Source organism: Budorcas taxicolor, chromosome 16 (assembly GCF_023091745.1).
Source record: "Budorcas taxicolor isolate Tak-1 chromosome 16, Takin1.1, whole genome shotgun sequence".
Taxonomy (NCBI): domain Eukaryota; kingdom Metazoa; phylum Chordata; class Mammalia; order Artiodactyla; family Bovidae; genus Budorcas; species Budorcas taxicolor.
This window is the reverse complement of record NC_068925.1, coordinates 45,021,729-45,048,425: the sequence shown is the minus strand read 5'-3', so window position 1 is coordinate 45,048,425 and position 26,697 is coordinate 45,021,729. Positions and strand designations below refer to the sequence as shown.

The 26,697-nt window shown below is 54.4% G+C and overlaps 1 protein-coding gene across 1 annotated transcript in view; it reads left to right on the top strand.

Annotated features, from left to right (window-relative positions):
* H6PD (hexose-6-phosphate dehydrogenase/glucose 1-dehydrogenase) overlaps nt 1-12,548 on the top strand; it is a 39,734-nt gene extending 27,186 nt beyond the window's left edge. The window contains exons 4-5 of the mRNA XM_052653793.1: nt 3,587-3,856; nt 5,084-12,548. Coding sequence (XP_052509753.1) covers nt 3,587-3,856; nt 5,084-6,447 — 1,634 coding nt within the window. The 3' untranslated portion in view covers nt 6,448-12,548. The remainder of the gene's footprint in view (nt 1-3,586; nt 3,857-5,083) is intronic.
* Nucleotides 12,549-26,697: the final 14,149 nt, after the last annotated feature.

The window sequence follows — 26,697 nt, the reverse complement described above, 5'->3', positions numbered from 1 at the left end:
GGGCCCCACTTCCTGCCCTGTGACACTGGCCCCACTGCCACGCCTGGCCTGTAGGGCTGAACTCAGGCCAGGTGGTGCCTGCTCACCGTCCAGCTGGCCCGAGCCTGGCCAGGGCAGGTGGGCCAGGCAGGTCTGAACCAGGGGCCATTTCTTTGTGTTGGTTTGAATTAAGTATTGATCAGATAAAAAAAGAATGATTACACAATCCCAGGTGGCGCTAGTGGTGAAGAACCCACCTGCCAACACAGGAGATGCAAGAGACCCAGGTTCGATCCCTGGGTCGGGAAGATCCCCTGGAGGAGGGCATGGCAACCCACTCCAGTATTCTTGCCTCGAGATTCCCATGGACAGAGGAGCCTGGCGGGCTACAGTCCATGGAATCACAGAGTCAGACATGACTGAGCAGGCACACGGACACACACACACAATCTAGGTAACATACAGAACTGATATAACAGATACTAGTGAACTTGCCAACCTTAGGTCCCTCTGCTAGTCCTATCCCAGTTCCTCTTCTCTACATTCCGGGTTTTAGGTGGACTTTCCCCTTGCTTCTTTATCGTTTCTGTATGGATCCAGTTGCCGAAAACATGCTGTCTAATTTTGAAGAGTCATCATGCTATGTGTGTGTGTGTGTGTGTGTTGAGTCTTTTCTGTCTCTTGAACCTGCATGCAGGATAATCTGCACGGATCTGTCTTCTAATAACTGACTTTTTTTTTACCGCCGACCTTTCGTAATCCATAAAACCTGTCTATGGAATTTCTTATTTCCTCCTGTATTTTTCATTGATCTGAAATTCTGTTTATCCTGGTCATATTATATTTTCAAAGCAGTTTACATATTTACATTACATCGTCAGCTTTATTTCTCTGAACATGGAACCTCCGAGGTGGGTCCCTGGTGGCGTGTGTGTTCAGCTTCCCAGCCGCACAGCGTTCTGCGGAGTGACTGCTGCGCCGTATCTGATGCTTGAGATGCTGCAGGGAGCAGGCAGATGCAGTCCTAACCTGATGGAGCATCAGGGTGGCAGGAAGAGCGAATAACAGGCAGCACCAAGTTAGTCAGGGGAAGCAGCCAAAGACAGGGCCCTCCAGGAGGGCAGGCTGAGAGCTTGGTAGAACCTTCTGGAAGCCGAGACCTGAAAGACGAGCAGAAGCTGCTGGGCGACAGAGCTGATCCCAGGTTACAGGCGACTCACGGAAACCTCCGATAAGCAGCTGCTCTTCTGGTGGTGATGTCACCTTTTTCTATACGTAAGGCTGTGGATTGGCCCGAGTCTCGGCAAGTCAGCAGAATGTGAGCCATGCCATGTGAGGGGTAGTGGCATTTGACCACTGGCTTGTATGTATTTGAGTCACTGGTAGTCAGAGGTGGTTCTGAGCCCTGGAGGAGGAAGTGTGACGTGTGTGGTTGACCAGCTCCTGACTGCTCACCCCAGCCCTGGGCCTCTGACTTCTTCCTCTCATGTAGACAGGGATGGTGGTGGACCCGCCGTGCCAGACCCTTTGGGTGTAACAGGAGGGGTGCCTGGCGTCTCCACGCTGTGCCAGGTGCCGTGAGCATTGATGTCAGTGCCAAGCTCTGTGGTTGCTGTTCTTCCTATGCGTCACCTTCTTTTACCTTCTCGGTAACCCCATCCACTGGCCACCTGCCATTTCCCCCTGTATGTTTTAGGCATAAATACACCTGGTTTCCCCTCCATCAACCCCTTCCTCTACCCAGTCCCCTCATCTCAGATAATGTCACCATGCCCGTTTTCTGCTCAGGCCTGAGCAGACACCTTCCCAGGAGCCAACTCCTCCTCCACCACCCCGAGTCTTTGAAGCTGGCTTTGGCTTCACCTTTTCACTGGTGCTCGCCCGCATGGGTCACCTTGCATGCTAAGTTGCTTCAGTCATGTCCAGCTCTTTGTGACCCCATGGGTCATGGCCCACTAGGCTCCTCTGTCCATGGGATTCTCCAGGCAAGAATACTGGAGTGGGTAGCCATTTCCTTCTCTGGGGGATCTTCCCAACCCAGGGATGGAACCCGCGTCCCTACATTTCGTGCGTTGGCAGGCATGTTCTTTACCTCTAATGCCACCTGGGTCAGCAGGTCCAGTCAGTTCTGACTCCAGAAGCGCCATCCGCCCTCTGCAGCTGCTACACTCCATCACTTTCGTCCAGGTCCCAGCATCACCACCCACCCAGGTCCCAGCATCACCCCCCCGAGGTCCCAGCATCACCCCCCTCCAGGTCCCAGTATCATCCCCCGCCCCAGGTCCCAGCATCACCCCCCACCAGGTCCCAGCATCACCACCCCCAGGTCCCAGCATCACCCCCTCCCAGGTCCCAGTATCACCCCCCAGGTCCCAGTATCACCCCCCCAGGTCCCAGTATCACCCCCCCCGCCCATGTCCCAGCATCACCACCCACCCAGGTCCCAGCATCACCCCCCCAGGTCCCAGTATCACCCCCCCCCCCCGCCACATCCCAGGATCACCACCCACCCAGGTCCCAGCATCACCCCCTTGAGGTCCCAGCATCACCCCCCCAGGTCCCAGTATCACCCCCACAGGTCCCAGTATCACCCCCCCCCCCCCGCCACATCCCAGGATCACCACCCACCCAGGTCCCAGCATCACCCCCCTCCCAGGTCCCAGCATCACCCCCCCGCAAGTCCCAGTATCACCCCCCCACATCTCAGCATCACCACCCATCCAGGTCCCAGCATCACCCCCCACCAGGTCCCAGCATCACCACCCCCAGGTCCCAGCATCACCCCTGCCAGATCCCAGTATCACCCCCCCTGCCAGGTCCCAGCATCACCTCCCCCCACCCCCCCCACGCCCCCACCTGGGCCGCCACCTGGTCTCCTGTGGTCGACCCCCACAGCAGGCTGGGGCGTGACTGTGTGGAGGTCTTGCCATCTCCTGCTTCAGCCCCTGCACTGCTTCCCCTGAGCCTGGAGACAAGGCAGCCTCCGCCCCTCATCCTACAAGCCCCGCCCTCCCAGCCTCGCCCTCCTGCTCCCCTTCTGGCGCCTGGCAGCCAAGCTCGTCCAGCCTCAGGCTTTTCCTCTTAGCTCCCTTTGTCTCTGCCTGGCTTCTTGCAGGGCTGCCCCTGCACGTCTCAGAGCGGACTCCTTATTATCCTCTGCCATGAACTCTGTTTATAATGTCTTCATTGGCGTTTCCTCCCTCCCATCTTCCCCCGCTCTCCCTGACTATAAGCCGAGGGCAAGGACCCAGCACCTGTGTGGGCTTGGTAGGGGATGACAGTGAGCCCCCTTTGATGGCAGGATGTGGAGCAGAGACTTGGAAGTCAGGTGACTCACCCAGGGTCACGCACCAGCAAGCTGCCCAGGCCCTCACCGCGATGCCTAGCTTCCCGGGACCAGAACTTTCCCCAGGCAGAGCCCTGGAGAGGCCCTCGGGGTCTGACACCTGGTGGGGTGGGTCTTGTTGGCTCAGGGCCGCCCGCCCCCTTCCTGCCCAGTTCTGCTCTGGCACTCCAGACTAGGGAGTGTGGCTGTGGGCACAGGATGCACAGGCAGAGGTCAGCCACGTGCCCAGTCCTTATAACTCCTCCCCCACCCCCCCGCCAGGCCGCACCAGCTTCTACGAGGAGTACGGCGTCATCCGCGACGTCCTGCAGAATCACCTAACGGAGGTCCTCACACTGGTGGCCATGGAGCTGCCTGTCAACACCAGCAGCCCGGAGGCCGTGCTGCAGCACAAGCTCCAGGCCTTCCAGGCGCTGCGGGGCCTGCAGAGGCACAGCGCCGTGCTGGGCCAGTACCAGGCCTACAGCGGGCAGGTGCGCAGGGAGCTGCAGAAGCCAGACAACTTCCACAGCCTGACGCCGACCTTCGCAGGTGGGCCCCCAGGGCCGGGCATGGGCTGCTGGGCTGCCCCCTGCCCACCCCCAGGTGGAAGCAGTCCTCCCAACACAGACCCCTTCGGGATGGGTCAGGAGGGGCTGGAAGTGGGATTTTGTCAAGGTGCTTAGAGGTGAGAGATGTCCCTGCCTCCCTGGCCTTCTGCCAGCATAAAGCAGTGGGTCACCTGCTGGCTCCCTCTGGACAGAGGGATAGACACCTCAGTGGTGATCTCTGTTTAGTCCATGGATGTTTCCAGGGCTTGCCCAGCTGGGCTCAGACCTGGCTCTGCCCTTAAGGAGCTTATCCAGCCCCCAGAGAGGCTGCAGGCCGGGGGCACACCTGGCTGCCATGCAGCACGCCAGGCAGGCAGGTGCCCACTGGGGCACTTGCACAGGCTCAGAGCTTTCTGGGGGTGGCCGGCTCCCTAACACTGATGTCCCAACCCCCAGCACCAGAGCAGCAGCTGCTGGTTGGGCGCTGACCGCGTGCCCAGCACTGTGTGCACATCATCTCATTTAATCCTCCCGTGCAAACACATCAGGAAGCTGTCGTCATCCTCACTTAGAGGTGAGGGGCTGTGAGGCTCAGTGAAGTTGCTAGAAACTTGCCCAAGGTCACACAGAGATAGGCCATGGGAAAACCAGGTTTGCAGCTCAGTCTGAAGGGCATTCTGCGTCTGACTCTCACCGCCATGGCCCCCTGCAGGCCTCCTCAGCTGCACAGTGGTTCCCTGCAGGCCTGTGGCTGAGACGCCTGGCTCCCCCTCTCCTTCCCCCGCACCCCCGTATCTGATGGCCTCAGTGCATCCTCAGCACTCTACAGACAGGAAGGAAGCACCTTTCCCTAGGAACACCTCTCCCCATCCCCATTCAGCATCAGTGCCACCTTGCACCCCCACCCCTGCCCCGTGAGACTTCTCGCAGAATCTCCCAATTGGAGCCCCTCAGCCCAGCTCCCCTTTGGGGACAATGGCACTGAGAGGCCCCTCAAGGGCGGTGGGTGTCCGAGGTGGCCCATGAGGCTGCTTTTTGAGCACTGACTGGGAAGAGAAGATAATAGAAGAGGTGAGGTGGGGGTGAGGCTAGCATAGCAAGGCCAGAGGTTCCCAGAGGAGGAATCAGAAAAGGAGGCTGGCCAGCAGGAAGGAAAGAGGGGAAGGTGAGCCAGCCGGGAGGTCCGGGTCCTGTGCTGGAGCATCACTCCCGCTGTCCCCTACCCCAGGCATCCTCGTTCACATAGACAACCTCCGCTGGGAGGGCGTCCCGTTCATCCTGATGTCGGGCAAAGCCCTGGACGAGAGAGTGAGCTACGTGCGGATCTTGTTTAAGAACCAGGCGTTCTGCGTCCAGAGTGAGAAGCACTGGGTCGCTGCCCAGAGCCGCTGCCTGCCCCGGCAGATCATCTTCTACATCGGCCATGGCGAGCTGGACAGCCCTGCCGTGCTGGTCAGCAGGAACCTCTTCCGGCCGACCCTGCCCTCCGCCAGCTGGAAGGAAGTAGAGGGCCGGCCCAGGCTGCACCTCTTCGGTCTCCCGCTCTCCGATTACTATGCCTACAGCCCCGTGCTGGAGCAGGATGCCTACTCCTTGCTCATCTCTCACATCTTCCACTGCCGGAAGGACTCCTTTGTCACCACGGAGAACCTGCTGGCCTCCTGGGTCTTCTGGACACCCTTGCTGGACAGCCTGGCCCACGAGGTCCCACGCTTCTACCCAGGAGGAGCAGAGAATGGACAGCTGTTGGACTTTGAGTTCAGCAGCAGCCACCTGTCCTTCTCCCAGCTGCTGCCGGAGCAGCTGGTGTCGGGGCCAGACTCTGCTCCGCTGCCCAGCGACTTCCAGGTCCTCACGGCCAAGTACCGAGATAGCCCGCTGATCTCGGCCTGGCCTGAGGAGCTGATTGCCAGGCTGGCGGGTGACATCGAGGCCGCTGCTGTGCGGGCCGTGCGGCGCTTTGGCGAGTTCCACCTGGCTCTCTCGGGTGGCTCGAGCCCGGTGGCCCTGTTCCAGCAGCTGGCTGCAGGGCACTACAGCTTCCCCTGGGCCCACACGCACCTGTGGCTGGTGGACGAGCGCTGCGTGCCGCTCTGGGACCCCGAGTCCAACTTCCAGGGCCTGCAGACGCACCTGCTGCAGCACGTGCGGGTCCCCCACTACAACGTCCACCCCATGCCCGTGCACCGGCGCCAGCGGCTCTGCGCCGAGGAGGACCAGGGCACCCAGGCCTACGCCGAGGAGATCTCTGCTCTCGTGACCAATGGCAGCTTTGACCTGGTGCTGCTGGGCATGGGCACCGACGGGCACACGGCCTCCCTCTTCCCGCAGTCGCCCGCTGGCCTGGACGGCGAGCAGCTGGTGGTGCTGACCACGAGCCCCTCCAGCCCGCACCGGCGCATGAGCCTCAGCCTGCCCCTCATCAACCGTGCCCGGAAGGTGGCCGTGCTGGTCATGGGCAGGATGAAGCGTGAGATCGCCATGCTGGTCAGCCGCGTGGGCCACGAGCCCAAGAAGTGGCCCATCTCGGGTGTCCTGCCAGACTCTGGCCAGCTGGTGTGGTACATGGACTACGATGCATTTCTGGGGTGATGGAATCTTGGCCCTTTGCTCACCCCCATGCTTTCCTTCATTCACCCTCTTCATTAACCTCTCAGTCCTGCCCCCTGCCCATGCGTGCCCTCCTGTCTGGAATCTGACATCTCAGGGTCAGGCCCCCAGCAGGGAAGGATAAGACCCCGTCCCAGCACTGCAGCAGTCCCTGTCTAGTGATGGCAGGTCCCCATGGAACAAGGAAGAGATGGCAGCTCTGCTCTCGAAAATCTACAGATCCAAGTCAGGAGAAACGTCCACTTTAAGAAAAGACCTGCAGCAGTTACATGTGGGCACCCACCAGCACAAACAGGACAGTCTGAAAGCCAGAGCAGGAGTGCAGTCGGGGGGTGGTTAACCAGAAGGTACCTGTGGGCCGGGAGCCTTGGACTGCCTCCAGCAGAAAAGCAGAGTGTGGATGCCGGAGCCCAGGTGCCCACCTGGAGCCATGAGCGCCTGCTAGGACCTGCCGCCTCCTCCTCCGTCCTTTTTTTCTCCAGCCTCCAGCTCAGCCTGCTGTCCTGTCCCCTCCAGGGCCACCTCCGCTTGCTCTGCGTCTCAGGTCCCGTCTTCCTAGACCTCCACCAGGGAGGTCTTCCCACCCCCTCTGCTTTGCTGTCCCTCAGACACCCTAGCAACAAACGCTAGGATGTGGAAATGGATCCAAGAATCTTGTGACTGTGCTGTGGAGCTCCTTTTCTCAGTAGGTGGACTTTACCAATGGCGGGAGGCGCCGGTTCCCCAGCTGCATCAGGGAGGACCCCTGCCCCAGGCACGTGCCGCTGTCTCCAGCCTCGGCCCTGCTGGAGCCTGTCTTTTGTGGGGGGGCGGGTGCCGATAGTGTGAACCTGCCACCACAGCCAGACAGCTCTGCGTGAAACACTGAAACACACTGGACAGAGTTGGTCAGACCATTCCTGGGATCCACACTGAAGAGGATCCTTTTGTCTCAGGGGACTTCCAGTGAGTGTTTCCTCTCTCAGCGTCCCCTCTTGTTTTTCCTGAAAAAATCCAGTTAAATCTTTCTATTATGGTAACATCTAGGGAGAGTGAGATGTGACATCAGGGCACCCAGACCATCCAGGCGCTCCGACCCTCACCCAGCTGGAGCCAGGCCTCCCTGGCGGAGCGGCTGCAGCCCACGTCAGCAGTGGCAGTCCACCGCTGTCCCAGGGCCTTCGCTGGTTGTCAGTGCCGAGAAAGGGCGACTGCTGCCCACCCTTTCACACTACCTCATGGAGGCAGTGGCCTCTTATGTGCCAGCCCCTTCTGCCACCGCTCACTTCACCACTAACACAATGCTGAAGACTTGGGGGAGGCAGTCCCCGTCGAGCTTCTCATTTAGAGTAAACAGGTGCTCCCAAGAAGCCCTGGGCCAATAACAGCTGTTTCTCTGAAACCCCCAAGCGGTGGGGGGCATCTACAAAATTCTTTTATAAAAAAGTGAAAATTCTCAAAATGCTTAATTTCAGCTTTCCACACAGCCCAAGTTACATCAGTGAAGGATAAAGCAGGGTTTTCTGTGGAACAGCTTCCCTGTCTTATAGGCACAGTTTGTATCAGATCAGGCAGATACAAAGTGTCAAGGTCACACCAAGGGCTTTCCTGGGCAAGAAGGAGCATCATGAAATGTGCCTTTCAACTTTTGATTGTTTGCACTTTCTTCAAGGCTGTTTACACTTCTTCAAGAATTTACAAGAATTCTTGCTTTGGAGATGGGTGCCTGTGAGGTGGGTGCTGGCGGGGGCCTCTGCACATAAAGGCTCCCATTAACATTTGGCTTCCCCCAGCCTCCAGAGACCCCATCCAGATAGGACATCAATATTGATGCCCAGAAGACTCACCTTGGCCGATCAGAGCACAGTGCCCAGATGGGAAAGTTTCCTCCCTTTCTGAAAATCAGCGTTTTTAGCTTTGAGGCTTCTGATGGGAGTGGACTGCGGGAATGGACACGTGACTGCAGGTGTCACGTCTGGCCACGTGGGGGCGCCCTCAGACCATCCCTGCTGTCTGGACCACAGAGACGCCTCATCTCTCCCTGCCCCCAGGCTCCTGAGCTTCCCTGGATCCCTAGCACTGAGGACCTCCCCCTCCCCAATCTGTTCCTTAGGAACTTCTTCTGTGAGAAAGAAAGGGACCTGCACGTGCCCAAGTGTCGCTGCAGGATAAGGGGCCAGCAAACTTCTGATGGCACCGTTTCTGAGTGACAGCGAGTTACCACAGGCCTGAGCTGGGCATGTCCTGTTCTGAGAGGAGCACCTTGCCTCAAAACGCACCTTCATCTTTGGAGAGCGTGTGTAGGGGCCAGGCGGGGCAGGAAGTGCCAGGGTTTCCTTCCCAGAATCAAGTGCTCTGGGGTTTTTGTTGTTGTTTTTTAATTGGGGTACAGTTGCTTTATGGTGTTAGTTTCTGCCGTACAACAGAATGAGTCAGCTCTTTGTACACACATCCCCTGCCTCCTGCACTGCTTCCCTGGTGGCTCGCTGGTGAAGAGTCCACCTGCCAGTATGGGAGATGTGGGTTCAGTCCCTGGGTCGGGAAGATCTGGAGAAGGAAATGGCAGCCCACTGCAGTATTCTTGTCTGGAGAATCCCATGGACAGGGAGCCTGGCAGGCTACGGTCCAAGGGATTGCCGAGAGTATGCACGCGTGCACCTCCCTCTTAAACCTCCCTCGAAGCTCCCCACCCCCAATCCCACCCCTCTAGGAAGCACTGTCTTAAACTCACACCAGCGTAGTCCACTGGGAGCCCTTGTCACAGTCCCGCTTCCTCCCACTCCCCTTCCCCTTTTTTCTCTCCTATCCTGTGCTGGTGGTTTTCAGACTTTCTGGGTCATGATCCACAGCAAGAAACACACTTTACATCATGAGTCAGCGCTCGCACTCATGTATGAATCTGCATCTCAAGCCAAAGTTCCATAAATGAATTCTCATCCTGAGAATTCTGGATACCTTCTTTTAAAAAAAAAAATGCTGCTTATAATTCACTAAATCAAGCTGATCCATAGTTTGAAATGTGTTGCTCTAATCTGACTTTACGCTGTTGGGTAAACCGAGGTCCCAAGGGTTGGAAAGGAGCACGGGCACCCAGCTCACACAGGGATGCTCATGAGCACTCTGGAACTGGTACCCAGGCTTCCTGTTCCTGCAGCTTCATGCATCAGGCTGGTCTCCACTGATGCTGCTACAGCCTCTGTGGTGGGATGCTCACCGCTCCCATCATAAGGGAGGGGAGGGGTGGGTGATGGAAGACACATCAATCGGAGCCCCAGGGCTTCTGGAAGCGGTGATGATGTGTCCTATACAGAGGGTGGCAGGCTGAGTACTAAACGTTTTCTATTGTATGGTCTTGTTTCGTCTTTACAACAACCCCGTGAGAAGGTGGAGGGATCCTAATTGACCGATGATTTTGAAGTTGAAACTGGAGTTGTCTAACGACAGCAGGGCAGTTCTAAACCGGACGTGGACCGCAGGGTTGTAGACATGTGCTCCCAGCCATCCTGCGGTACCACCTCCTTCCCAGGGAGCCCAGTGCAGCTCCCAGAGTTTCCCAGACAGAGTCCAGGCAGCTGGAGCGGCTCTGCAGGCCTGTGAAAGGAGACCGGCCCCTCCTCTTGGAGGCCGGCTCACATCCTCTTCTCTGAAGCAGGTTTATTACCAATTGCTGCAGGGAGAGATTTAGGGACTTTCCCAGCTGCTATAAGCTAGATTCTGATGTTGCTCTGGGAGCAAAGTTTCCTGCCAACTGCAAGTTAGGACAGTCCTGTCCTCCTGCCCCACTTCTTGTTCTTCTGCCGACAGTGCTTTCTTCCCAGTCCCGGGCCTCCCGGGGACCAGCACAACCCGGGCTCTGCCAGCAGGCGGTATTTCAGAACACTCCCTTGGGGGCTCTTGTTCCAGAGCTCACGGGTCCAGTCTCCCAGGTCTGGGACCTTCCTCTTCCCGGTTTGTGTAGAGAACCAGACAGTGTGACTGAGAAAGAGAGGGAGACGCTTCCGCAGAAACTTAAGGGGCGGTTTCCTACAAGTTAGTTTTCAGAAACAGACTTTTTTCTCGACAGAAACACACACAGTCTTACGGAAGCCACCTCTGCATCAGCTTTACCAGCTCTATTTTTATCTTAAGCAGACAGGGACCCACGGACCTCAGTCCACGCCGGGCAGTGTGTCTGTCCGAGAACGAACAGGTCACAGGAAAGGCCAGTGGTGACAGAAGGGTAAGGGGGCCGTGGTGGCAGGTCCCCAAGCTTGGTGCCTGCCCGCCCCACAAAAGACAAACTCCAGTGGGGCCGAGGCCTTGAGAGGCGGCTGTGTCCCGCGGTGGCTGCCTGCATGGCCCAGAAGGGGCCATCCGCTCCCCCCTTATCGATTCGCTGAACTGAAGAGCATCCCTCTCCCAGCCCTCCACCTCCCCTCTGGGAACCTCCCACTTCCCCTCGAGGCTGCAGCTGTGCAGGTGGCAGTTGAGATTCCCACGAGGAATAGGGTGGGTCCTCCAACCTCATCCCTGTTTGGCAGCTGGTCTGTGCCCAGGGACAGCATCGGGAGGGATCCGCAGTGAGGTCAGCTCTCAAGGAGGCCCTGAGTGTTTTGACTGAGGTCATGGATTTGTTCTTCCAAGAACCCCGCCTGCCCCCCAACTGCGCCCCACTGACGGGCCAACATTGGGCCGGGCGTCAGCCTACCGGTCCAGGGTCCATCTTCCATTGCTCACTTGGAGGTTGGAGCTGGGCACCAGCGTGTCCTCTGTGGTCCTTTGCTGCACACTGTGTTGCCTCCACGTGAGATGGAAATCCCGCTTCGTGCTCTTCCTGCTCTAGAGGCCTTCCCAGTGCCAGGCATGTTCACCAGAGGAAGCCAGCGGGGACCACACCAGCCTGTGTTCTTGGAAGATGTGCATCTTCCAGAGCATCCCGGGACCCCTCTCCAGAGGTTCAGGCTCTGGCCTCTGGCTATCAGCACTCCAGGTGGGGCTGGAGTGAGGAACCCTTAAGGATTCCTCAGCTCATTGCAAAGCAAGGTGCACACTCACGAACACTGTCAGCACAGGAGAAAAGTAGCCGGAGACTAGAGGAGGCGCTTCTGGTCTCACAGCAAGCTGGGGGAGTTGGGGGGAATGAGCCCTTTGATGAACTGTCCTCTCCAGCCAACTTTCAGAAGCCCATCTCTTTTATAAAACAGACGCCAGTGCTGTATCTGCATGGGATGCGTAGATGGGGAGGGGCGGAGATCTCAATTAAGCATGCTGCTTTTATTCGTGGTGGTTCTTTATCCTTGATGGTCTTTTCCTTGCTGTCAGGTGTTCTAAAGGAAATCTCTGCATCTTTTCTGTCCCTCTGGCATGGGAAGGGATAGATACATTTCCATTCACTAAAAGTCGCATGGAATATGGTTGAGCGACTGGCAGCTTTAGAAACAGAAGTGCAAACAGAACTACATATATTCATCAGTTTGGGTCCTTGGCTGTACCCCACAGTCGTCTAGACAGGTTGGTTATAAATGGTATGGGGTACTCAAGTATAAGAGGAAAGGACCCTGGAGAAGCTGGTAATCAAGGCTGAATGCGCATCTCTGAGGCCTGACCTGTACAGTCTGCCCCACCCCTCCTTGGTCTGGAAGGACAGGGTAAGAGCAGACATCAAGGGGCCTCTGCCGGCTCCGAGAGCCACCGCTTCCCGAGCCGGAGTGAAGGTTTCCAGCCTTCTTGGTGCTGTGCTTAGCAGCTATTGCCAGAAAGAGCCCTGGATGAGGGGTGTGGGCTCTGAAATCATGGTGTGTTGCAATCTGGGTTGTGTCCATGCATTCTGTCCCGTGCGGGGAAACAGAAATCCAAACAGGATTTCTGTCGGGAGGGAAGAGAGACAGGCAAGCTGTTACCTTGGAGAGACTGTCTGTTCCCCCGGGTGGTGGAAGACCGATGACCCGGCCAGTGGCGTGAACATGCCACACCTTTCTGCAGAAAGAGCAACTGCTCCTGGCTTGTACGAAACACTGGACACTTTTAGTGATGCATCTGACAGTGAGACATATTCAGATCAGAGTTTTTAAAATGCCTTTTTTGTATGTCAAATGTACCATCTATTTTTTAAACAATAAAATTGTTTCCCCAAAATCCCTGCTCTTTATTTTTCCTGGGAGACCGAGTGTGATGGGCTGTGTGTGTGCTCTGAGAGGTTGTGGCGAGGCAGACCCAGTTACCCCGCACCTATCACAGGTGGATCTGAGCAACCAGCCGGTCCCCACTTGCTTGAGGGTCCCTTGGGCTCCTGGGAGAGACAGTGGGGGTCAAGACGACTGGGTTTGGTAAGTTCACAAGCAGCCTGAGGGATGTCGTCTCCCCATCAGTCTACCTGGCGGATCACTCATGCAGCAGGCCTCGGCTGGAGGGCATTCACTGTGATGTCTGAGGTGGGTGTCAGTTGGGGCACCTTTGGAAGCATCAGTATTTTGGTAAAATAACGCATACTCATAAGTGAATTCATACATCGCCAAAAGGCACACAAATCAATGTTAAATCACTGCAGTCCAGTCCCCTCCACTGCAGAAATGTTAGCAGAGCAATATTAGCAGAGGTGACCAAAACTCATGTCCTCACTGAGCCTCTGCTCATGTTCTTGACCCTTCCATCTGCCCTTTATTTGGGAGGTCCACTGTCCACCCCTCTTCAAATTCCTCTTTCTCCTCCATGTCCTCTTCACTAGCAGATTACTCAGTGGCCTTCCAGTCACTTCTAGCCCCACATTCTGTTAGAAGTGGTCTCCGGGGTCACCTCTGATCCACTGGACACAGCCACACCTCAAGGTGGCCGCCACGCACCGCTAAGAGTCCACACTTCCACAGCAAGGTCCAACACAGCCCAGACAGGAGACCTCATTTCACTGACGGTCAAGAGATGACTGTCATCAAGACCTGTCGGCTACCACCAAATCTGGGGCCCAGGACAGAGTCTGCCGGTCCTGAGAGCAAAGCGCTGGCCGGGGTCGGGGCACCTGGCTTTCACTGCTGACTCCTTGTCTTCCTTGATTCTCTTTGTGATTGTCACTACCGGGGGGGCCCCCAAAGCTGAGGTCTGTCCCCATTCTCACTTCCAATCAAGAGGGGAGGCAGTTTGGAAAAACTGAATTTTCTCATTTGGATTTTCATTTATGTATAAAAAAGACACCATTAAGGGACTTCCAGTTGGTCCAGGAGTTAAGACTCCTTCCTTGCTTCCCACTGCAAGGACCACAAGTTCCATCCCTGGTCAGAGAACTAAGATCCTGCCTGTTGCACAGCATGGCCAAAAAAGTTAAAAAATTAAAAACAAAGTTGTCTGCAGTGCCTGCCACCCCACCAAGTAGTTTTTTCATGTTCAGCAACCTCCCTCCCTCAGGAGATGCTCTATCTCTGTGTCACATGGTTTTGTAGCCTTTATTTTTTATGTTTATTTCATTGTGAGCCTTCTCCACACATCCCCGTGGTCTTCATACTTGGTTTCCACACAAGTGTGAAATCCACTGACAGGAAGCATCCTGGAAGCATATCCCCTCCTCTGCTGTTGAACATTTAAGTTATTTCTAGCATTCATCAGATGGCGCTGGTGGTAAAAAACCCACCTGCCAATGCAGGAGAGGTAAGAGACATGGGTTTGATCCTTGGGTCAGGAAGATCCCCTGGAGGAGGCAGTGGCAACGCACTCCAGTATTCTTACCTGGAGAATTCCATAGACTGAGAAGCCTGGTGGGCTGCAGTAAGGTTTAAAATGACCCAGTGCTTGTGAACTGCTTTGTAATCAAGAAATAAACCCTGATGTGACAATAATTATAACCACAATAATAAGCAATGGCCTAGGAAGGAAAGGTCTTCATAGAACCATTCAACTTCAGCTTCTTCAGCGTTACCGATTGGGGCATAGACTTGGATAACTGTGATATTGAATGGTTTGCCTTGGAAACGAACAGAGATCATTCTGTCGTTTTTGAGATTGCATCCAAGTACTGCATTTCGGACTCTTTTGTTGACCATGATGGCTACTCCATTTCTTCTGAGGGATTCCTGCCTGCAGTAGTAGATATAACGGTCATCTGAGTTAAATTCACCCATTCCAGTCCATTTTAGTTCACTGATTCCTAGAATGTCGACGTTCACTCTTGCCATCTCTTGTTTGACCACTTCCATTTGCCTTGATTCATGGACCTGACATTCCAGGTTCCTATGCAATATTGCTCTTTACAGCATCGGACCTTGCTTCTATCACCAGTCACATCCACAGCGGGGTATTGTTTTTGCTTTGGCTCCATCCCTTCATTCTTTCTAGAGTTATTTCTCCACTGATCTCCAGTAGCATATTGGGCACCTACTGACCTGGGGAGTTCCTCTTTCAGTATCCTATCATTTTGCCTTTTCATACTGTTCATGGGGTTCTCAAGGCAAGAATATTGAAGTGGCTTGCCATTCCCTTCTCCAGTGGACCACATTCTGTCAGACCTCTCCACCATGACCCGCCTGTCTTGGGTTGCCCCATGGGCATGGCTTAGTTTCATTGAGTTAGACAAGGCTGTGGTCCTACTGTGATTAGATTGACTAGTTTTCTGTGAGTATGGTTTCAATGTATCTTCCCTCTGATGTCCTCTTGCAACACCTACCATCTTATTTGGGTTTCTCTTACATTGGGTGTGGGGTATCTCTTCACGGCTGCTCCAGCAAAGCACAGCCACTGTTCCTTACCTTGGATGAAGGGTATCTCCTCACCACTGCCCTTCCTGACCTTCAACGTGGGATAGCTCCTCTAGGCCCTCCTGCGCCCGCGCAGCCACCGCTCCTTGGACGTGGGGTTACTTTGCCGATTAAGGTCCGTCTAGTCAAGGCTATGGTTTTTCCTGTGGTCATGTATGGATGTGAGAGTTGGACTGTGAAGAAGGCTGAGCGCCGAAGAATTGATGCTTTTGAACTGTGGTGTTGGAGAAGACTCTTGAGAGTCCCTTGGACTGCAAGGAGAGCCAACCAGTCCATTCTGAAGGAGATCAGCCCTGGGATTTCTTTGGAAGGAGTGATGCTAAAGCTGAAACTCCAGTACTTTGGCCACCTCATGTGAAGAGTTGACTCACTGGAAAAGACTCTGATGCTGGGAGGGATTGGGGGCAGGAGGAGAAGGGGACAACAGAGGATGAGATGGCTGGATGGCATCCCTGACTCGATGGACATGAGTCTGAGTGAAGTCCGGGAGTTGGTGATGGACAGGGAGGCCTGGCGTGCTGCGATTCATGGGGTCACACAGAGTCAGACACAACTGAGCAACTGAACTGAACTGAGGAAGGAAAGGAGATGTAAAAGGAAGCTGGAAGCCTCTAGGGCAGAAGAGAGAGGAGGGAACCACAGGGTCAGTATGATCACAGGCTGTATCCCCAGCACAACCCTGAAAGAGAAGTGAGAAGAGGCTGCAGGCCAGGGTGATGGACCCAGTGGCTAAGATTCCCAATGCAGGAGGCCTGGGTTTGATCCATGGTCGGGGAACTAGATCCCACGTGTCTCAACTAAAAGATCCTGCCTACTGCGACTAAGGCCTGGCACAGACCAGTTAAAAAAAAGGAGTTCTTGAGTCCGGGTTCCACGCTTTGGGTTTCCAAGCCCCCTGATTCCCAGGCTGCAGGCTACTTTTTTCCTGAATGGTGGCCATCACTTGCTATCCTTCGGTTGCAAGTGACAGAAACCCAACTCAAAGTAGATCTGAAAGAAGGACATCCTGGCTCCGCTCTTCAGAAGGGCAAGGGTGGGGCAGATTCAGTGGGACTGAAGTCAGGGAAGTCAGCCAATGTCACCAGTAAGCTGCTAGGCTCCTCCTTCATTGGGGCTGCCAGGTTTAGCAAATAGATCCACAGGACACCCAGTGAAGTTTGTGTTTCAGGTAAAGAACAAATAACCATTTTATTTTTAAAAATGTTTTTAATTGCTAGTTGACTGTTAAAGATTTTTTTTTTTAATATTTATTTGGCTGCATTGAGTCTTAGTTGTGACATGCAGAATCTAGTTCCTTGACCAGGAATCAAACCCAGGCCTCTTGCATTGGAGTGCAAAGTTGGGCCCCTGGACCACCAGGGAGGCCCCCAAGTGTCATTTTAGTAGCAGTATGTCCCAGGAAACATTTGGGATGGACTTAGACTAAGACATTATTTGTTGTTCACTTGAAATGCAGGTGGCTCAGTGGTAAAGAATCCACCTGCCAATCCAGGAGATGTGGGTGTGATCCTTGGGTCGGGAAGATCCCCTGGAGAAGGAAATGGGAATCCATTCGTGTATTCTTGTGGGAAATCCCATGGACAGAGGAGCCTGGCAGACCACAGTCCATGGGGTCCCAAAGAGTCAGACATGACCTAGCAACTAAACACACATGCACACAGGAAATGCAAATTTCCCAGGGTGTCCTGTGTTTCATTTGGCGACTCTGCTGTGTATGGTGGCCTCATTCCTGCCTCGATACATACCTTTCCTGTGAGGGATCATGGATGCCAACAGCTCACAGCATCTCAATGACCTGGGATGCCCAGGGGAGAGAGAACCTAGGGCTCATGGCTCTGCCTGGGACACCCTAAGGGAGGACTTTATTGGGTCCAGCAAGGGTCACTGTGGTGTCAGCACCAGGAGGTGCCTGGAGGGCCCACTCACATCCCTCCCCCTCATCGGAGCACCCCGTAGATTCTTGGATATGAACAGTTGAAGTTTTCTCAATGTTTGTCAAGTGCTGTGCAATCAATGTAGCCTCAAGGACTTACACGCCCCTTTTTGGTAATGTGTGTGTGTGTGTGTGTGTGTGTGTGTGTGTGTGTGTGTGTGTGGTTGCACTGGTCTTTGTGGCTGCGTAAGAGCTGTTCTTTAGTTACAGCAAGCGAGGGCTACTCTCTAGCGGCGCACAGGCTTCTCATTCCAGTGGCTTCTTTTGTTGCAGAGCACGGGCCGTAGAGCATGCGGGGTCGGTAGTTATGTCTCACGGGCTTAGTTGCTTTGTGGCACGTGGGGTATTCCTGGATCAGGGATCGAACCTGTGTCCCCTGCTTGGGCAGGCAGATTCTTAACCCTGGTTGTGGTGGTGGTGGTTGTTTAGTCGCTAAGTCGTGTTCAACTCTTTTGCAACCCCATGGACTTTAGCCTGTGGGATTTCCTAGGCCAGAATACTGGAGTGGGCTGCCATTTCCTTCTCCAGGGTATCTTTCTGACCCCGGGATCAAACCTGTATCTCTTGCATTCGTAGGCAGATTCTTGACTGCTGAGCCACTGAGGAAGCCCCCTGAACCACTGACCATCAAATCCTGTGCTCCCCTGTCTAATCAAATTCCTGTCCCAAAGCCCCTCCTCATGGGAATTCAGGTAGCCCCCAGCTCTGGACTGATACCTGGATGAGGTTGGGGGGGGGGGGCAGATGTCTATCCCTGGGGTGTTGCGATCAGCACAAAGATCTTTCCCTAAAGGAGAAGTAGCTGCACCCAGACCCATGTGGACCTACCACTCGAGCTGAAAGGACATTGGAGAGCTTCAAACTTTTCACCTGGTGCTTCCCAGGCCTTAGAAATCAGGGCCGTCTAGTGAACAGAAATAACCACTTTAGCAGTTGTTATTCTGTGTTCTGGAGAGGGAACATCCACCCAAAAGTTTTTCTAATCATCAAGCTATTTCAGAAGCAAGTCATCCCCCAAGAAACCCAAGCCGAGGGTTGTGTTTACAACCAGTTTTGCAGGCCATCCGCTCCGCCGCCCACCTGCGTTCGGGAGCAAAGTTAGAAGGTGAGGCGAGAGGGCGTGTCCGCGGGTGTCCCCTCGCTCCTGAAAATAACCCTGACCAGAGTGCTGTACTTGCCCCCCACCCCCCCACCACAGCAAATGCTAAAATTACTCCTAGTGCCTCAAAAATTCCAGGGCCACCACAGCCTCCCCAATCTTAGCTGTGGTTTGATTCCTTGCAAATATTATGACTTCATGGGCTGCCATGGAAGGTTTTCACAAAATCCTAAAAGGTGGGGTAGACACCAGAGACAGCAGAGGTACAGTTGCCCAGCTCTTGAATTTTATTTTTTATTATTAAAAGACACATTTATTGTTTTAAATTGAAGATAATCTCTGATAATGTGTGAGTTGTAACTGCTCTTAGGTAGGTGCTATAGAAAGAAAATATCCTGCATTAGAGCAGAGCTTATGGTCTCTCTTTAACTTTCTTTACTATTTCTAAGCAGTTTTCGTTATCTGAAGAGAACATGCACGAGTTCTTAATCAGTCATTTGTTGAGCACCTACTATGTGCAGTGCTGTGCTACGTGAAGTGGACAGAAGTCAGGGAAGACCTGATCCTGGTTCCTATATGTGACAGTCAGGTTAGAGAGAGGAGACACATGCAATCAGCTTATAGATTCAGGCCAGCTCTTGAATCTGAGCTGCTGTCCAAGCTGGTCGAACTGAACAGATGAGCTGTGAGTGGCTGCAGGTGCCATACGCTAGCCACCTGCGGCGGGACGGTCCCTGCGCTGGACCTCAGGTGACCCGGAGGCCATGTGGGGCCCAGGGCCCACTGCAGCCTCCCCTCTGAGGGTCGTGTCTGCATGGTCACACATGTCACAGGCTCTGCCCTGGGATGGCCTGGTGACTCACAAATAGGCTCCATTTTTCCTAGAAAGGGACTCTTGTAGCCTGTCTCTTCTCTCCTCCGCAGTCTCTAGTCCTCCTTGCCCCCTCCCTCTCCAGCCCCCCAGAATCCACCCAGCAGCTCCCCACAGGGATGCCCCTCTGCCTGCTTCACGTGCATTCCAGGCTGGGACCTGGGGCCTCGTTCACTGCCCAGGAGGTGGCTGAACACAGCCCAGCATGCATGGGCACCAGGCTTTGCAACATCCTCTTTCATCTGTTTCAACATTTAGTTTTCAGTGTTGAGCCCTGGAGAGAGGAGGCCCATGGCAGGCCCTGGCCTGAGGCCTGGGGTGCTGAGCGGGCTTAACACTATGGGGTTCACCCTCCCTCTCCCTTTCTTCCCCCCACCCCCCACCATGAGGAGGCCAGGCCCCCTCCCCCACCCCAGAGAGGTCCAGGGAGAGGAGGTGATACACGAAGGGTCTTCCGCTGGCCCACCTCTGCATCCTGCCCGACCCCCACCCTGGTCTGGGCCCCAGGAGGTTGCTGGACTGCATCTTATGCTCCCTAGGCCCCCGGCTCCAGTTGGATCCATCTGTGGAACAGGAGCGGCAGAGAAATTTATCACCCCAGCTGTGAAGGGTCCCTTGGGCTGGCCGTGTCCTTAAAGGAAGGTCACAGCGCTTGTGCGGCCAGATTCCCCAAGTATCTCTCCCCATTGAGGTTCTAGCGCTTGTTCCCTGGCACCAGCCCTTCAGGCCTAGGGATGGAGTCAGCCCTCCTCCCGGTCCGAAAGCAGTATTGCCCCCCTCATAGACCCAGGCGTCTGTAAAGAGCCCCCTTTGCAGCTCTCCTCAAATTAGTCTTAATTTTGTGAGCTTGGACTGGGCTGGTGCCTGGACTGATACACTTTCCCTGGAATTTTCTACCTGGAGCTGATGGAAAAGAGTGTTTTTTCTGTGACTCAGAGCTGTTTGTGTGTTTGCCTGGGGAGCAGGCAGCCAGGCCTCCTGTCCCAGAGAAAGAAGTCACTTAGACAAGAGGCACAGAGTTCCAACCATCCCCGTCACCCCCAGGCTTGCTCCACCCGTGTCTTCCCAGTGTTGTGAACCAATCCATCCCACCTCTTTTTCCAACTTAAGATAATATGGATTGGATTTTTGTCAGCTGCTGCATTGTATAGTGGACAGATTATTCTAACGCTACATTAGAAGTCTGATGAGAGGCATGATGGAGGCCTTGGCAAAGCCAGGAGGGCTTCCTGGTGGAGGAGGTGCTGAATTGAGTCCTGAGGGTTAGTACAAGTGCAGGTGAAGCAACCTGAATTGGGTTTGGGGGGCCACACAGTGTCCTGAGCTGCCGAGGGTGATAGTCCAAGTTACCATTGTGGGCGGCAGAGGCGACAGAGGCCAGACCTTTAGGCCTTGAAGGCCAGCCAAGGAATGTGGACATGACCCCAGGTCGATCTCAGCTTTTCAGATTTCTCGAAAACGTCACTACACAGAATGAACCACAGGAGAACTTGAACCTCCTAGGACAAAATCTGTGCTCCAGAAGTTGAAGGAAAATATTTTTATGCTAAAACGAATCTAGAGCAGAAAGTAAAATTCCATCCCTTCCCAATGTAAAGCACGAGACTCCAGAGATATCTCATGGTGGTCAGGATGGTGTGGGATGAAACCTGGAGCATCAGTTCCTGGGATAGTGGGGTCATCAAGGGGGCTGCTGACTGGAGAGGGGTCCAGCCGGGGCTGGCTGTGGTGTGAAGGCTCAGCAAGACAGGCATCACCCAGACTACCCGGCCCTGCAGTCATCCATCCACCATCCATCATCCATCCATTTATCCCACACACAACTCATCACTGTGGTGAATGCTGGGGAGCCAGACGTGAACAAGGCAGGCAGCATGTGATCTGTCCCTCTTCCACACCAGCATGTGATCTGTCCCGTGATGCCCCCTCCCCAGCGGGCTTCCCTGGTGGCTCAGTGGTAAAGGATCTGCCTGCCGGTGCAGGAGACATGGGTTTGATCCCTGGATGGGGAAGATCCCCTGGAGGAAGAAATGGCAACCCACTTCAGTATTCTTGCTTGGAGAATCCTGTGGACAGAGGAGTCTGGCAGGCTACAGCCCATGGGGTCACAAAGAGTCAAACACGACTGAGCGCGCACACACATACCCTCCTCACTAGCCCAGCAAGGGTCAACTACTCATCTCCATGGCCTTGTAAACAGTTGGCGGCCTGTAAATGCTTGTTGACTGAGTCAGTACTGCCTCAGGACGTTGCGTGAGGTTGTTTGGCCCTGTGTTTTGGATCAGCAGAGAGGACTGGCTCCAAGAGGTCCCGGCTCTGACTCTGCCCACACGGCAGCTCCCCCTCGGGAGGCGCTCCTGCCAAGAGTGATTTCCTTCAGGGCCCGAGGCCCGTGCAAACAGCAAGGGTATGCAACGTAGCCTGTGGTATGGTTTCCGCCCCTCGGTAGTATGCTGGGAGCAAGTAGGCAGATCCTACTGTTCTTGGCCTCTCCAGGGTCCCTGGAGGAGACGGCACGCTATGGGCTTAAGGGTTGGGCTCTGGAGTTAGAAACATCTGGGTTCAGATCCCAGCCCTGATGCTCAGGGGCAGAGTGGCAGCCCAGTGTCACCACTATGATCTTCGGTCTCTTCTGCTGGCTGGGAGGGTCAGCCCAGCTTTGAGGGGAGGAGGCCCTGAGCCTGGATTTCATGGTTTCCTGTGCCCTTCAGGAGAGACCCATGGCCAGAGGCACGGGCTCCAGCGAGAGCAGACAGTGTGTACCCACCACACCCGTTCATCACACAGTAGGGGTCACTCGGGTGCCAGGGCCTTCGTCTTACACAAAGCGGGCTCTCAGGTGCTGACCTGGGGTGGGACCAGCAGGAGTTCTCGAGAGGCGGCAGTTCTGGGGTTCTGGGGAGCAGGCCAGGGTGTCAGGAAACACTCCACAAGTGGGGAGCCTCAAATTAGGTGTTCAGGAAACACTGCTAGCTGATGTCACACTCACCTCCCCATGTTTGCTGAGCACCTACTGTGTTCCAGGCACTGTGTGACGGGCCTCGGATGGGGCGGAACCTTCTTCAGGGCTTCCCATCTGGTGGTGGAAGAGACGAGGCTCAGGCGATGGGAGAGCCTGTCCAGGTGTGGAGGTCAGGAAAGGCTGCTGTGGGCCTCAGCTCAGCCCCTACCGTGTGCCGGCCTTGGTTTCATGATCCACGAGCCGAGGGCACTGGAGCTGCCAGAACCCCAGAGGATGGTTCCTGTTGTGGTCTGTGCGCGGTCTGGAAAAGAATTTCCAGACATGAGGCAAAGTGAGAGGCGAACAGAGTTTATTAGAGTGGGAGACGCTGTTAGAACAGCAGGCCCGCTCAAGGGAGAGTCGATTCTTTTCACAAGCTAGTAGCCAAATTTTCAGAGCTTCAAGATAGAGAAGTTCCTACTGGAATGGTGGCATTGCTGCTGCTGCTGCTGCTGCTGCTAAGTCGTGTCCGACTCTGTGCGACCCCAGAGACGGCAGCCCACCAGGCTCCCCCGTCCCTGGGATTCTCCAGGCAAGAACACTGGAGTGGGTTGCCATTTCCTTCTCCATTGCATGAAAGTGAAAAGTGAAAGTGAAGTCGCTCAGTCGTGTCCGACCCTCAGCAACCCCATGGACTGCAGCCTACCAGGCTCCTCCGTCCATGGGATTTTCCAGGCACGAGTACTGGAGTGGGGTGCCATTGCCTTGGGCATTAGGTAATTGGTTAGGATGTTATAGGGTGGGTATTTTACCTAATGTGGGATCAGGGAACTGGCTGGTTTAGATCCAGAGGCTCACGGCGAGAGTTGCTATGGAGCTTGGTCAGTCCCAGAGATTTTTATCCTGTGACCTTGGTACAGGGCTTCACACCTGTGACCTTGGTATAGGGCACCACAGTTCTCTCTCGGGTCCTGGCAGCCCTGATGGGATGTGACTCCCAGGTCTCCCTCCCCAGGGGCCTACTGATGACCTGGAAGCCCCTTGGAAGTGCAGAATCTTCGAGAGTGTGGCTGGGGAGGCCAATTTATCAGCAAAGCTGTCTGTCCAGCAGTTAGTCCTTCCTCCTGCACTTGCCAACGTGCCCAAGCTTCAGCTCCACCTCCTGGGGATCACCCAGAGCCTTGAAGCCCCTAAGGGGAGACAGACCTTCTCTCTTGGGTCTTAGCTGTAGTCCTTGTGTCCTTCCCAGCTGCCCTGAGGGACAGAGGGGACCTCCACACATGCACAGGGCTTCCCAGATGGTTCAGCGGTAAAGAATCCACCTGCCAAAGCAGGAGATGCCAGTTCAATCCCTGGGTTGGGAAGATCCCCTGGAGTGAAAGCGAAAGTACCATAGCCTGTCAGGCTCCTCTGTGCGTGGAATTCTCCAGGCAAGAATATTGGAGTGGGTAACCATTCCCTTCTCCCCTGGAGTAGCAAACGCCAACCCACTCCAGTATTCTTGCCTGGAACATTACATGGGCAGAGGAGCCTGGCAAGTTACAGTCCATGGGGTCGAAAAGAGCTGGACATGATGGAGCACGTACTCACTCCACAGAAGCTACAGAGTCATTGGGGAACATTCTTGCGACTGTCCCTGTCGGCAGAGAGAAACCAACTCAGGTTGACAATCCCACATGTGGCTTCAGGCATCAGCAGCGAAGTCTCTCAGATATGGCTTCCAGAGAGAGCTCAGCCCACTGTTGGTACACACCAGCTGCCTGGGTGGTCTGGTATCAGAATGAAATCCAGAGGCCAGAAGGAGCCTGGGTTCAAGTTGCCACCAATTTCCGGCAAGTTCCTTCTGGAGCTTCAGGCAAAACTACTGGCTGAGTAGGAAAAAAACAGACCCTTCACTTGAAACCAGATGTTAGCATCTGTCCAGGAAGCCTGGAGTGCTGCAGTCCATGGGGTCGGACACTACTGAGCGACTGAACTGAACTGAACTGCACCAGCCCAGGAGGCGGGCTCCCCCTACTTTCCCCCCTTCCTCCCCGCTCCAATCCTAACTTGCAGGCTGGGTCAGCCACCTCCCCGCCACACGGCAGACGAAGACCCTGTTCAGAGGAAGCAGCTTCTTAGCGGGCACCTAAAAATACTGACTTGGGTTTTTTTCTTTAAATAGAAAGGAAATTCAGCTCACTCCACCCCAGTCCTCCTCCTTCTGGGTAGTGAGTGGGCACCCTGGAGACCTCACCCAGACTCAGCTTCCCCGACACTGAGCAGCTATGGCGGTCTGGGAGATGGAGCGAGGCCAGGGTGGAGGACAGGGAGGGACTCGCCCACTCCTGAGGGCAGATTCCTGGAGCAGGGTGGGAGGGCCTGACTGACATTTAAAAAAAAATTATTTGCCTGCGCCTAGTCTTAGTTTCTTTCGGCATGCGCTATCTTCCGTTGCAGCATTCGAACCCTGAGTTGCGTCATGTGGGATCTAGTTCCCTGACCAAGGATGGAACCCACACCGCCTGAAATGGGAGCGTGGGGTCTTAGCCACTGGACCATCAGGAAAGTCACAGACCCAATGTCCAAAGCACCGTAAGTCCGGAGGCCCTGGGCATCTCTATGACCTAGGAATCACAGGATGAAGGCATAAACGACCCCTGGTGCCCCGGGACACCTGGCTTACTGACCTGGTCTCCTTCAGATCTTCCAGGCACCTGGCGGCCGGGCAGGAGCTCTCCCTCTGGCTCAGACCCCTGGGCTCTGTGCTCTGCCTGGGCCTGACGGCCCTGCTGCCATGTCTCAGTGGCCGGCTCAGGTGGGTCCTCAGCACATGGGGAAGAACTATCCCAGGGCCCCCTCCAGACAGGATACCTGTCTTGATTCTGAGCCACCATGGAACACTCCAGAGAGATGCTTGTGCTCAGACTGGACCGTCTCCAAGAGAGGAGTGAAGGGAGAACCACGTGTGGAGGAGTATGGCCCCCAGGTCCGAGCACAGATAGGTCTGGGTGAACACAGGAAGCTGGCCAGCGGGATGCCTTGGGGAAAGGAGATGGGGGATCCCTTTGTACCATTTGAAGCTCCTTTTTTGGACTCGATTTGTGTTTTAATCAAAATAGTGCATGCAAATAGTTTTTAACATTTCAGCGGAAAGTAAAACAAGTAAAGCAAAATTCCCCAGCAATTTCCTGTCCCACCCCTCCCTACGCCCAGTTGCTATACCCAAGAGGTGGCTACTTACAATTATTTTCTAGCTATTTCTTCTGATATTCACAGCTGTATTTCTCAACAGTTTGTTTATTTTTTCACTATGACATCATCCAAATGTAAGAAACCATATCGAATAATGGCTAAGATGCTGACTTTCGAGCCAGATTACTTGGGTTCAAATCTAGACTCTGCCACTTACTAGTAGAACAAGAATGAATAAGTTATTTATCTCATCATGCCTCAGATTTCTTATTGTAATGTGGGATAGTAATACTTGCCCCATGGGGCTCATGTAAGGAGTAAATAATTTACACATGTACTTTGGGCCTGACATGAAATAATCTCTCAATAAGTGTTGGCCATCAACATCATTTATTATTATCATCTTTCATGAGAGATGAGAATCCACCCTCTCTCCTTCCAACTTCATGATATAGTTAGATCACTATGTTTTTTTTTTTTTTTAATTTTTGGCTGTGCTGGGTCTTGATGGCAGCACTCAGGCTTTATTTGCGGCACTTGGGAGCTTCTCTCCAGTTGTGGTGTTTGGGCTTCTCTGCTTGCAACACAAGCACACAGGCTTGGAAGTCGTGTTACACAGGCTTCATTGCCCTGCGTCATGTGGGATGTTAGTTCCCCGATCAGAGATCCAACCCAAGTCCTCTGCCTTGCTAGGTAGATTCTTAACCATTGGATCACTGGGGGAGTCCCCACCATTTTGATTAAATAAACATTTATTGTATTTATTGTATTTATCTGGTGGCTCCAATGGTAAAGAATCTGCCTGCAATGCAGGAGACCAGAGTTCAACCCCTGGGTTGGGAGGATCCCCCGGAGAAGGAAATGGCAACCCACTCCAGTGTTCTTGCCTGGAGAATTCCGTGGACGGAATTCCTCCTCCAAGACAGAGGAGCCTGGCGGGCTACGGTCTGTGGAGTCACAAAGAACCCGACGTGACTGAGTGACTAAACACATACGTATGCATGCACCTAAACATCACTTATAGCCGAGCCACATAGTACACTATGATTAAATTTCTTTTCTGGTGTGTGTTTTGCTGTTTTCCTGTAGTTAATTATTGCCTTGTCTTTTAATATTCTATCAAGTCCCCGAGAAAACTGTGACTCCCCTCTCAACACAGGCTCTACCAGTTCCTTCTGGAGCCTTGTGGCCTCCAGCTCCAACCCTGCGTGATTACTCCCTGAGTGAGGCTCCACCATGGGCAAGGGCCATGAGAATGAACACCCAGATCCTGGCTTCTAAATCTTCCTCTCCAGCAAAAGGAACCAGGGCTCCTTGGGAAAATGGCTGTAGCAGGGCAAGCATAAAATGAGCCTGGAACATCTTGCTGTGTAGGAAAGGATGAGCACTAAGGGTAGTTGTGAAATGGGTCTTTCTGCTCTGAAGGCCTTTATTGGGACGACTGGCAGAACTCGCAGGGTCTGAGGATTAGATATGTTCACATCCCAAAGTGGGGCTCCTGATTTGAAGGGATGCATT